Source organism: Palaemon carinicauda, chromosome 11, assembly GCF_036898095.1.
Source record: "Palaemon carinicauda isolate YSFRI2023 chromosome 11, ASM3689809v2, whole genome shotgun sequence".
NCBI classification, from domain to species: Eukaryota; Metazoa; Arthropoda; class Malacostraca; order Decapoda; family Palaemonidae; genus Palaemon; species Palaemon carinicauda.
Window position 1 is genome coordinate 14,518,614 of NC_090735.1, and position 12,500 is coordinate 14,531,113.

Sequence of the window (12,500 nt, forward strand, 5' to 3'; positions counted from 1 at the left end):
GAGAGAGATTGGTTGCATTTCCAACTGGTAGTAATTGCATGAGAGAGAGAGAGAGAGAGAAGAGAGAGAGAGAGAGAGAGAGAGAGAGAGAGAGAGAGAGAGAGATTGTTTCGCATTTCCTGCTGGAAGTGAGAAGTTGCATGAGAGAGAGGAAAAAAAGAGAGAGAGAGAGAGAGAGAGAGAGAGAGAGAGAGAGAGATTGGTTGCATTTCCAACTGGTAGTAATTGCAATGAGAGAGAGAGAGAGAGAGAGAGAGAGAGAGAGAGAGAGAGAGAGAGAGAGAGAGAGAGAGGGAGAGAGAGATTGGTTGCATTTCCAACTGGGTAGTAATTGCATGAGAGAGAGAGAGAGAGAGAGAGAGAGAGAGAGAGATTGGTTGCATTTCCAACTGGTAGTAATTGCATTCAAGAGAGAGAGAGAGAGAGAGAGAGAGGAGAGAGAGAAGAGAGAGAGAGAGAGAGAGAGAGAGAGTAGATGCATTTCCAACTTGAAATAAATCAGCTGTTTTTCCGTGATGAAACGTTTTCTGCTTTAATCGCCCTTCCCCTTAACTCTAACTTATCCTACCCTTTTTCCCTCGCTTTGGACTCTTCCTCAGCTCACGTAAACCAAACGATAATTAATTTATTGCTCATTAGCACTCCCAAGTAATTAGCGAGAAGGATCCAAAATATTTTTTCTTATCCGCGAATAGAAACGGATATTTTGGCTAGACCTTGAAAAAGAGGATGTACGTTATTTTATGATTAACATTCGAGTCTCTCTCTCTCTCTCTCTCTCCTCTCTCTCTCTCTCTCTCTCTCTCTCTCTCTCTCTCTCTAGAAATGTACGGTACTTTTTTTTCTAGGGAATAATGTTGAAATATATATGCATGTTCAAGGTCTGTCCACTAAATTTCCCTCATAAGACAAACAATCATAAATAATAATAATAATAATAATAATAATAATAATAATAATAATAATAATAATGATGATAATAACAATAATGTTGTTGTAGCTGCTGATGCTTTAAGTACGTTAGCAAAGAAATGTAGCTACTGTCCAGGAAAGTTAAGTTGAAGCAAGCTTTTTTCTGTATATATAATAATGTTAATGAGGAAATCTATAATTTAAGTACTGAAAAAAATTGTCCTTCCTCACGATTACCATGGAAACAATCCAAGGACACTGAAAAGTGTAAAAACAAAAAAAAAACAAAAAAAAAATAGACATGACGTGAGAAACGAGAATGTTGCTAGCCGCCAAGTATCGGATATCAAGAATTTAAAATTGTGCATGACTACCTGATTTTCTCTCTCTCTCTCTCTCTCTCTCTCCTCTCTCTCTCTCTCCTCTCTCTCTCTCTCTCTCTCTCTCTCTCTCTCTCTCTCTCTATATATATATATATATATATATATATATATATATATATATATATATATATATATATATGTATATATGTATATATATATATATATATATGTGTGTGTGTGTATATGTATACATATGTATATATATATATATATATATATATACATATGTATACATATGTATACATATGTTATCCCTGTGTGTCGTAAGAGGCGACTAAAAGGGACGGGACGAGGGGGCTTGGAACCCCCTCTCCTGTAAAAGTATCCTGTGAGACAGCAACAAAGAGATGGAGCTGGGGGGAGAGTGACTGCTCCCCGCACTCTAGTTTTGGGGTGTTTGAATGTGCGTGGATGTAGTACGATAGAGAGTAAAAGATGTGAGATTGGGAAGTATGTTTAGAAGTAGAAGGATGGATGTATTGGCCTTGTGTGAGACAAAGATGAAAGGAAAGGGTGAAGTGATGTTTGGTGAAATGTCTGGTAGAGTGTCTGGGATTGAAAGGGGAAGAGCGAGAGAGGGTGTGGCTTTATTGTTGAGTGAATGGATGACAGGTAAAGTAGTGGAATGGAAGGAGATATCATCTAGGTTAATGTGGGTAAGGGTTAGGTTGGGTAGGGAATGTTGGGCGTTTGATGTTAAAAAAAAAAAAAAAAAAAAAAAGTGACGCAGTTCTGGTAGGCCCTGCTGCTTCCTCCGGTGCCTTAGATGACCGCGGAGGTAGCAGCAGTAGGGGACCTCAGCATTATGAAGCTTCATCTGTGGTGGAAATGTGGGAGGTTGGGCTGTGGCACCCTAGCAGTACCAGCTGAACTCGGCTGAGTCCCTGGTTAGGCTGGAGGAACGTAGAGAGTAGAGGTCCCCTTTTTGTTTGTTTCTTGTTGTTGTCGGCTACCCCCAAAATTGGGGGAAGTGCCTTTGGTATATGGAGATATATATATATATATATATATATATATATTATATATATATATATATATATATATATATATATATATATATATATATATACAGAGGGTAAAATGTTATCCATCTTCTCTTACTTTTCTATGAAAAAAATCTAATTGTTACTCAGTAACGACAATAGATAATAGCCCGAATCAACGTATTTTAACACACACGCACGCACTACAAAAAAAAAGGTGTTTACTCAAAGTTCTCTTGGACAAAAAAGCTGTCTACAATGATAGTTCATTTACAAACTTACCATAATTCTTTTCTTTTTTTGCATTTTCGAATTTTCTCACCACACTTTATTGTGATGGTAAAGTTTATTGAGTAAGAATAGCCTTGTAATTTATAAATTGACGTTTTTTTCAGCATCTGAAATTCCTATTTCAACGTAACGTTATACAGATGCATAATGGTACTGATACTCACACATGCTTATAAAGTTTATCAAACAAAAATAACCTTGAAATCATATAAATTGGAGTTTCTTCAGTATTTGAAATTCATATTTTAACCTAATACTTCGCTATACAGATGTATACTGAGAAAAATAAAAAACAGACGCAATGATACTGACACCCACACATACTTCTGAAGTTTGTCAGACAAAAATAACCATAAAATAATACGAATTGGGATTTCTTCAGTATTTGAAATTCATATTTTAACCTAAAATTTCGTTATACAGATGTATACTGAGATAAACAAAAACAGACGCAATGATACTGACACCCACACATGCTTTTAAAGTTTATCAAACAAAAATAACCTTGAAATAATACAAATTGGCGTTTCTTCAGTATTTTAAAACATATTTTCACATAAAACTTCGTTATACAGATGCATACTGTGATAAACAAAAACAGACGAAATGATACTGACACCCACACATGCTTCTGAAGTTTATCAGACAAAAACAACCTTAAAATAATACGAAATAGCGTTTCTTCAGTATTTGAAATTCATATTTAAACCTAACACTTCGTTATACAGATGCATACTGAGATAAACAAAAACAGACGCAATGATACAGACACCCACACATATTTCTGAAGATTATCAGACAAAAATAACTTTGAAATCATACAAATTGGAGTTTCTTCAGTATTTGAAATTCATATTTTAACCTAACACTTCGTTATACAGATGCATACTGAGAAAAACAAAACAGACGCAATGATACTGACACCCACACATGCTTTTAAAGTTTATCAAACAAAAATAACCTTGAAATAATACAAATTGGCGTTTCTTCAGTATTTTAAAACATATTTTCACATAAAACTTCGTTATACAGATGCATACTGAGAAAAACAAAACAGATGCAATGATACTGACACCCACACATGCTTCTGAAGTTTATCAGACAAAAACAAACTTAAAATAATACGAAATAACGTTTCTTCAGTATTTGAAATTCATATTTTAACCTAATACTTCGTTATACAGATGCATACTGAAAAAAACAAAAACAGACGCAATGATACAGACACCCACACACACTCCTGAAGTTTGTTTACCCCCCGGGGCGACATGCAGCTTGATGACAATACCTTGCGCGTCGCGTCCAGACAATAGTAACTGGCCAAAGACAGTAAGGAGAAGGAGTCGGGTCTTCGATGTCAAGAAGAGGGAAAGTCTTCGAAGGATAAGGCTCTTATTAGTATTCCGATTCTCAGATTTTCTTTCTTGTTTGTTCAAGCATTGTTCAGGAAATGCTTATCGGTAAGCTGATGCTTGGGTTTATTCATTTAGCCTTTTACTTTATTTTTTAAAGAATTGCCTTTCTTCATTGTTATTGAAATTGAATTTCCTAAAATAAACTTTGGGAATGTAAATAGATTGTACGTTGGTTGAAAGTAGATGTCGAACATTTAAAAAAAAAAAATCGGTAAAAGAAGATACTAAATAAACAAAGATAAACTTGATTCACAGATAAGCCCTTTTTCCTTGTAACTTGACAATCCCTTAAGGTATAAGAAGTTTGGTTTTAATAATCAGTCAAGAATTTTCTTGAAGATTTATAATCTTCACCAGTTTTTGAAGAAGTTATATCTTAGTTAAGTCCTCGCCATAAGCGTGGGGAATATGAGTATCGTTTACACCGAAAGTTTTTCAGACCGTTTAGAGTATCGAATGATAATGATCTCCCCATCTTTATATACATAAACATAGTTAGCTTGGCTTACAATTCCTAACCACTTTCTTTATAGACTAGTACAGCGGTAACGTCTTCGCCTAGCATTCGCATGGCAGCACATCGATCCCCGCCCGGGACCGTGAGTTTAAGCGGTTTACTGGGGAAGCCACTGCTGTGGTTGGGCATCTATTCTGATGACACTGGAACTGAAACCAGACACTTTTAACCTATAAGATGGATAGCTTTAGCCACTCTAACGTTGTTACGTTGCTTTGCAAATTGAAGAAATCAACTTTAACATATTTTCCTCCAGTAAAAAATTAAACCATCCAACTTATACTTGGATGTTTTGAAGCAACATGCAACAGCTATTTTTGCTTTTTTTTTTGGGGGGGGGGGAGTTCAATACTCTTCTTTAGTATTTCCTTTTCAGAATTAACTGCGACAATGAGATGAAAGAAGACGAGAGTTACTGGGTCCTTTGACTGGACAGACAGTACTACATTGGACTCTTCTCTCTGCTTACGGTTCACTTCTCCTTTGCCTACAAATACGCTGAATAGTCTGGCCTATTCTTTTACACATTCTCCTCTGTCCTCATACACCTGACAACACTGAGATTACCAAACAATTCTTCTCTCAAGGGGTTAACTACTGCCCTGAAATTGTTCAGTAGCTAATTTCCTCTTGGTGGTAGAAGAGACTCTTCAGCTATTGTAATCAGCTCTTCTAGGAGAAGGAAACTCCAAAATCAAACCATTGTTCTCTAGTCTTGCGTAGTACCATAGCCTCTGTATCATGGTCTTTCACTATCATGGGTTGGAGTTCTCTTGCTTAGGGGTGCACTTGGGTACGCTGGTTCAGTCTTATTTCTCTTCCTCTTGTTTTATTAAAGTTTTTATAGTTTATATAGGAAATATTTATTTTGGTGTTGTTGCTGTTCTAGAAACATTTTATTTTTCCTTGTTTCCTTTCCTTAATTGGCTATTTTCCCTGTTGGAGCCCCTGGCTTATAACATCCTGCTTTTCCAACTACGGTTGTAGCTTAGCAAGTAGAAATAATAATAATAATAATAATAATAATAATAATAATAAGGAAAAGAATGCCAATTCCAGAGAATATTGATCTTAGTAATTTTGCTCCACCTTATCTGTAGCTCTCTGGTTTCAGCGAATGCCCATTATTAGGATATCATATGACGGAAATGTACTTTTATGCGCTATAAAACAACAGTGAAATGAAGAATTTCACCGACAATCGTGATTTAATAGACGAAACAGACGCATGTGGAAGCTATTCTATTGTTACTGTGCTTATGGAAGTGCTACTGATCTAATTCATGACTTCCCTCTCATCGCCACCAACTTTCCACTGCGAGGAAGTCATTAGTACATCATTCGATTATTTCTGAAGTAAGATAGATAAATAGTTAGATAGATAGTTAAATAGACATACAGTCACGTAAATAAATAGAGGTAATAGAAATTAGATTTACAATAGAACGCCATCCTTTTCTTATAAATCGGTGGCTTCAGGAGACCAAAATTTTGAACATAATAAAAAATAACCTTTCTGACCATCTGTCTGTCTTTCATGTTGTAACAAAAATAGTTGTTGGAGTATAGTGAACATAATTTAACTTCAACCATAACATATTCACATCAACAGAAATAAAATATGACCTTCGAAAAACAATGCTTTTTGTTGCCAAATTTACATGTTAGAACTGAACACATGAATATCTAACAGCAAAATAAAGCCTTTCTTGTTGTTTTCGTTTATGGTAAATGACACTTTATGTTCGAAATATATCCTTAGTAAGTAAGTCTCATTATCAGTTTTGATCAATTATTTCAAAGGGAATCGTTAGTGCCATCAGAAACGTGAGTTATGTACGCTATAATCGTAAACTTTTGATTAATTTTCTATGTATTTATTCTTCTTTATCAGTGCTATCTTGTTAGCCCAAAACAGCAAGGGTTCCTCGTTGGACTCATAACTTTTTGTTTTCTTCAAGTACTTTCTTTTCATGCGTCCTTGGAGATACAATCGTCGTCAAATGAACAGGTCTGACTGGTTACATTTGTCCTGCTTAGCTGCCCCTTAACACTGAAAGAGAGTTTATGACGAATTATAAGTCAGGTTTTACATTCAAATTCTAAACCAGTTTCGAAGAGTACAGTCTTCACATAATCGCTTAAAAGTGCGAGTCTTTACGTACGCGGCATTATACTTTTATGAACCATTTGACCTTCACTTCCAGATGTCTGGAAAGTAAGTGCCTATGGTCCAGGCGTCGCCTCCGCTGATTTAAACCCTGTGACATCCGTCGAGAATCTTTCACTCTCACTTTTATCCTTAAAAGTTGCTTCTTCTTTGGTTGCTTGCTTACGTCTTCACGATTAGAATGCCAGAAAACTTCAACTCAATCAATCAATCGTCTTTACGACGGTGATTAACAATCGTTGCTTTCATGCGTTTGCCTTGAGTGATTGATGATAGAGAATTGTGAAGATTTTTTTTAAGAGGATATAAATTTACATGTCGAAATAGATATATTTTCAGAAAATAAAACTGAATCTAGTAGAGACAAAATAGTGCGTTTTATTGTCGCAATTAACATAAAAAAAGTAAAATATCAGTTTTTCTAAAAAGGCAATATCTTTCAAAATGAAAGTTTGCAGACTTTACTAAAAAAAATAATTATTTTACCTTTTATAAAAGCGATACATAAAAGACCTTCAAACTACACCTTCGGCTGCAGAAGATATTATCTTGAACGACGCTTTAGTTAAGACTGGGCAAATATTGACACGTTCTCTAACTACCAGTTCTAAAAGAGGTTCTGCGGGGTAGTAACTGTTAACGAGGTCATTGGGCGACCTGAGTCCTTGTCACTGAAGTCAGCTATAGAAAGACATTTATCATCAGGCCTCTCTTACCCGGCGTCTTTCTCCCAATAGAATCTCCAGCTGTCCTTCTCCACCCAGCTCTCTCTCTCTCTCTCTCTCTCTCTCTCTCTCTCTCTCTCATATATATACATATACATATACTGTATATATATATATATATATATATGTATATATATATATATATATAAAGCTTATATACATACATATATAAGCCTCCTTAGAACCTCTCTCTCTCTCTCTCTCTCTCTCTCTCTCGATGTCGATCTCGATCATTTAACATTAAAGCATTCTTGATTTTAAGTTGATTTTAAGGTTCTTTGTCTCTCTTTCCTTCTGCCCTCTCTTTCTGTGTTTATTTATTTCTTATTTGCTCTACCATTTCCTTTTCTCTCTATACACTCAATAAATCTTTTTCTCTCAAACATTTGATAACCTCTCTCTTACATTTCTCTAGCATAAAAATGCTAACCACTTTCTTACAAGATTCTCTCTCTCTCTCTCTCTCTCTCTCTCTCTCTCTCTTATACATATACATATACTGTATATATATATATATATATATATACATACATATATAAGCCTCCTTAGATTTTTTATCTCTCTCTCTCTCTCTCTCTCTCTCTCTCTCGATCTTTTAACATTAAAGCTTCCTTGATTTTAAGTTGATTTTAAGGTTCTTTCTCTCTCTTTCCTTCTGCCTCTTTTTCTCTGTGTTTATTTATTTCTTATTTGCTCTAATATTTCCTTTTCTCTCTAAACACTCGATAATTTTTTTCCTCTCACAAACATTTGATAACCCCTTTCTTACATTTCTCTCTATCATACAAATGATAATCACTTTCTTACAAGATTCTCTCTCTCTCTCTCTCTCTCTCTCTCTCTCTCTCTCATCGCATACAACGAAAAGGATTTACCAATATGACGTTTACGAGCCACAGCGAACGAAGAACCGAACGGTGGGTGAATCACTTAATACTTTACGGCCTCATTTTTTCTCTCGGTAAATGTTTTACAAGACATCATAGGCCTTGTATCAGCGAGCCTATTGCCGAGGAAAAGAAACAGGTGGTAATCTTAGTGTCATTAGAGAGATCGTGATTGGAAGTTTTAATATCTGATAAAAAGGGGTCGATTTCATCGCTTAGATAAAGTGGTATGTGGGATATTTGTTTTGATTTGAAGAACATTGAGTATATTTTCTCCAAATTAAATTGCGAAATGGGTCAGATTTATGTCTTTTTTAATTATCTATTTGCGTTGCTTTTTTTTATTGTGTTTTTAGCTCTTACGATGTTTTCGTACAGTTGGATACAGGAGTCCCCGACGCACCCTTACTCCGCAGCCAGTAACCAAGCAAATAGTGTAGGTAGAGATGGTGGTCCGCGCACTGAGGCTGTGGCTGGGTACACTTCCACAGAGCTAGGTGTGCCAGAAATTTCTGTGTCCAACTGTACATAATACCGATGCATTTACATTTTCTTTGAATTATTAAGAAATTAATAGATTCTGAAGAAAATTAAAGACTGAAAGGCAAATGTATTTGAATTTGTTATTCAATTAGTTAACTTACGCTGTGAAAAATGACCTTAGTGTACAGCAATAATGATCGTGATGACACAAACTTGATCCAATTCTCTTTTTGTCTTATTGTCCCTGGACTGGACGACGACAAGTCAAAACATAGAATTAACAACCCTTAGACCAAACGTATAATGTATACGACTCTCCAATGATGCATAAACAAAACACTCAGAGTAAAAGCAGATGATGCTCATTGGAATAACATTATATTTTGCTTACCCAAATTCGAATTCTCCTTTCGTTAGGTCGTGATTTTCCGTATATTCTTTTTATGACACCCTGTACATTATAGGTCATGGAAATGCAGTTTTTGTGGGCGTATGATACTTGTTTGTCCGGGTCTGATTGAGCTTTGAGTTGTGCAATTGCTGTGAAACGTGTGAATGTAATTTATTTTAATTTCTTAGCGCTGGCGTATTTCGTAAGTGACTGAGCCTGGGAATATACGAGTATATACATGCACATACACGCACACACACCTATACATATTGTATATTACATATACAGAGATTTATTCAGAAAAGTACATAAATTACTCATGTGTCTTGAAGCCTCTTCACCTTAAGATACACGACCTTTGCCCTCACTAAGCGGTATATACTGTATGTTTGTTTATTTATATATATATATATATATATATATACAGTATATATATACATATATATATAGAGAGAGTATATACAGTATATACATATATACATATATACATATATATATATATATATATATATAAACAAACATACAGTATATACCGTTTAGTGAGGGCAGAGGTCGTGTATCTTAAGGTGAAGTGACTTCAAGTCACAGGAGTAATTTATGTACTTTTCTGAATAAATCTCTATATATATAATACACAAAGAAATTATTCTATAGTTTAAAAAAATATAATTATGGATAATTTTCCATTAAAACCTGTGGCAACAAACAGTCCAATTTTATTTTTCTTAACAATGAGATACCCCGTAATTCAATACAATTTTTTATTCAGTTAATTAATAAGTATATGAGAATCTATTTTTTTATCTTGAACGTTTCATTACTAATCTCGTTTTTCTTTTCTTTGCAGGAATCAATATAGAAAAAAGGTGTAAGTACGAGAACTAAACCGAACGAGTGACGCATGTCAAGTATAGCAATTTTAAGAATCCGGACACTTTTACACCATTCTGAAAGTCAAGTGTAACGGATACAAAAACCTTTTAAAAACTTGAAGAAGACATTTCACTGAAAACCTCCGATGGTAGGACTCTTGAAGGAGTGCATCCTCTTAAAGAAAACAAATAGATGAAAGAGGAAACCTGAGGATCCCTAAAGCTTTAGTCTCCGTGTTCCACACATCCCATAAGAGCTGGATTAAAGGCTTCTCACATCTCTCCTGAAGGAGGCGACGTTGGGGGGGATCATGTCTGGTCCCAGGAGACGTTTTCCGAAGGGTTCTTCTCCCCGAAGGATTCATGTTGAATTGTCTAGGCTCCTCTTTGTTCTGCTGGTAGGACTACCTTCATTTCACACAACACAGGCACAAGGTGAGTTGATTTGGTCTTATGGTGATGGATGTGATAGAAATGTGATATAAATGTTATTTTTATTCATTTATCATTATTATTATTATTATTATTATTATTATTATTATTATTATTATTACTATTATTATTATTATTATTATTATTATATTTAGTAGTAGTAGTAGTAGTAGTAGTAGTAGTAGTAGTAGTATATTATTATTATTATTATTATTATTATTATTATTATTATTATTATTAGCATTACTTGCTGAGCTACAACCCTAGTTGGAAAAATAGGATACTATAAGCCCAAGAGCTTCAACAGGGAAAATAACCCACTAATGAAAGGAAAAAGGAAATAAATAAACTACTAGGTAGGTATTAAACAACTAAAATATTTTAAAACTATTCTTATGCTTAATTCTCTACACTCGCGTATGTATTTTTACTTGGTATGTATGTATTTGCATGTTTGTGTATATACTAGCATCGTTGCTATTACAATGGTAACGTGTTCGTCTAGCATTCGCATGGCAGCAGATCGAGTTTAAGCTATTTACTGGGGAGGCCACTGCTGTGGTTTGGCACCACAGTGGGGGGTTGGGCTTGCCCGGCTGACGTTCTGGTGAGTATGTATTCTGATGAAACCTTTAATCTTTATGTGTCTTGATGTTGGTGTTTTTGTTAGCTCTTTAAAAAAAATATTTGTTTTGCTATAATTTATAGCATTTTCTGAGAACAAATAAAGAATTCAGCTCCACAATAACATCGATATTATCAAGAGTTCATAAACTAGAACTGCAGTTATAAAGATATCCATTTAGAGAGAGAGAGAGAGAGAGAGAGAGAGAGAGAGAGAGAGAATTTTTCCGCTATAATGATAATATCCGGAGAGAGAGAGAGAGAGAGAGAGAGAGAGAGAAGTTCCGCTATAATGATAATATCCGGAGAGAGAGAGAGAGAGAGAGAGAAAGAGAGAGAGAGAGAGAGAGAGAGAGAGAGAGAGAGAGAATTTTTCCTCTATAATGATGCTATCCGTTGGGAGAAAGAATTGACACGATCTTGCCCAGATACCCGTAGATTTTAATGCCGTTGCAGTCATGAAGATCATAAAAGTTTTGACCTTTTCTGAGGCCGATCCCTAATCCTGCATTCCCTCGTTATTAAAGCATCCTTAAGAATACGAACTTATATTCCTTAAGAATATGAATCTTTATTCTTTTCTCGATTTCTTTTTTTTTTTTTTTACCCTTAACTTTTTCCGTAGTTTTTAATTATCATCATCTCCTACTACGCCTAAAAAGGGAATGGTTTTTCAAAGGTGAAAATTTCATGAAATATAGAAAATTATCTTAATTATAAGTTAGTTTTTTTTTATAATTGGTAAATTATTGTTATATCGCGCGCTCAAAAAAAAAAAAAAAAAATAATAATAATAATAATAATAATAATAATAAGAAAAAGTAAAACACGCTGATAACTTAGTTTTATCAAGGAGTAGCATTTGTCATTGAATTGCTAATTACAGAGTATTATTACTATTATCATTACTAGCTAGGCTACAACCCTAGTTAGTAGAGCAAAATCCTTTAAGACCAAGGGCTCCAACAGGGAAAAACAGCCCAGTGAGGAAAGGAAATAAATAAACGATATAAGAAGTAATGAACAATTAAAATAGAATATTTTTTAAATATTAGCAACATTAATACAGATGTTTCATATATAAACTACAAAAAGACTCATGTCAGCCTGTTCAACATAAAAACGATTTGCTGAAGATAATAAATATAATAATAAATAAACATAACGAGTATGAGTTACCATAACTTGTAGTTAGCGATTTATTCTTTGTACAGTCTCTTCCATAATATCAATTAGCTAATAGATTCTGGCAAACGGTTTAGTCTGGTTTACTTAAACCAAGCTCCTCTGGCCTCAGACTTTCCAGGTTATCCTGGAAAGGCTTCCAGGGATGTTAAAGTACAGTTATGAATAGAGAGACAGCTGGAAATGTTCCAAGATCATAGGTCAGGGACGCCATCCGGTTTTACTACTTG

The 12,500-nt window shown here is 34.7% G+C and overlaps 1 protein-coding gene across 2 annotated transcripts in view; it reads left to right on the forward strand.

Annotated features, from left to right (window-relative positions):
- Window positions 1-12,500, forward strand: part of LOC137649978 (G-protein coupled receptor Mth2-like) — a 223,374-nt gene that overhangs the window by 75,971 nt on the left and 134,903 nt on the right. For both annotated transcript variants that reach the window (XM_068382971.1, XM_068382970.1), the window contains exon 2: window positions 10,005-10,464. In XM_068382971.1, the coding sequence (XP_068239072.1) occupies window positions 10,341-10,464 (124 nt within the window). In that variant the 5' untranslated portion in view covers window positions 10,005-10,340. The remainder of the gene's footprint in view (window positions 1-10,004; window positions 10,465-12,500) is intronic.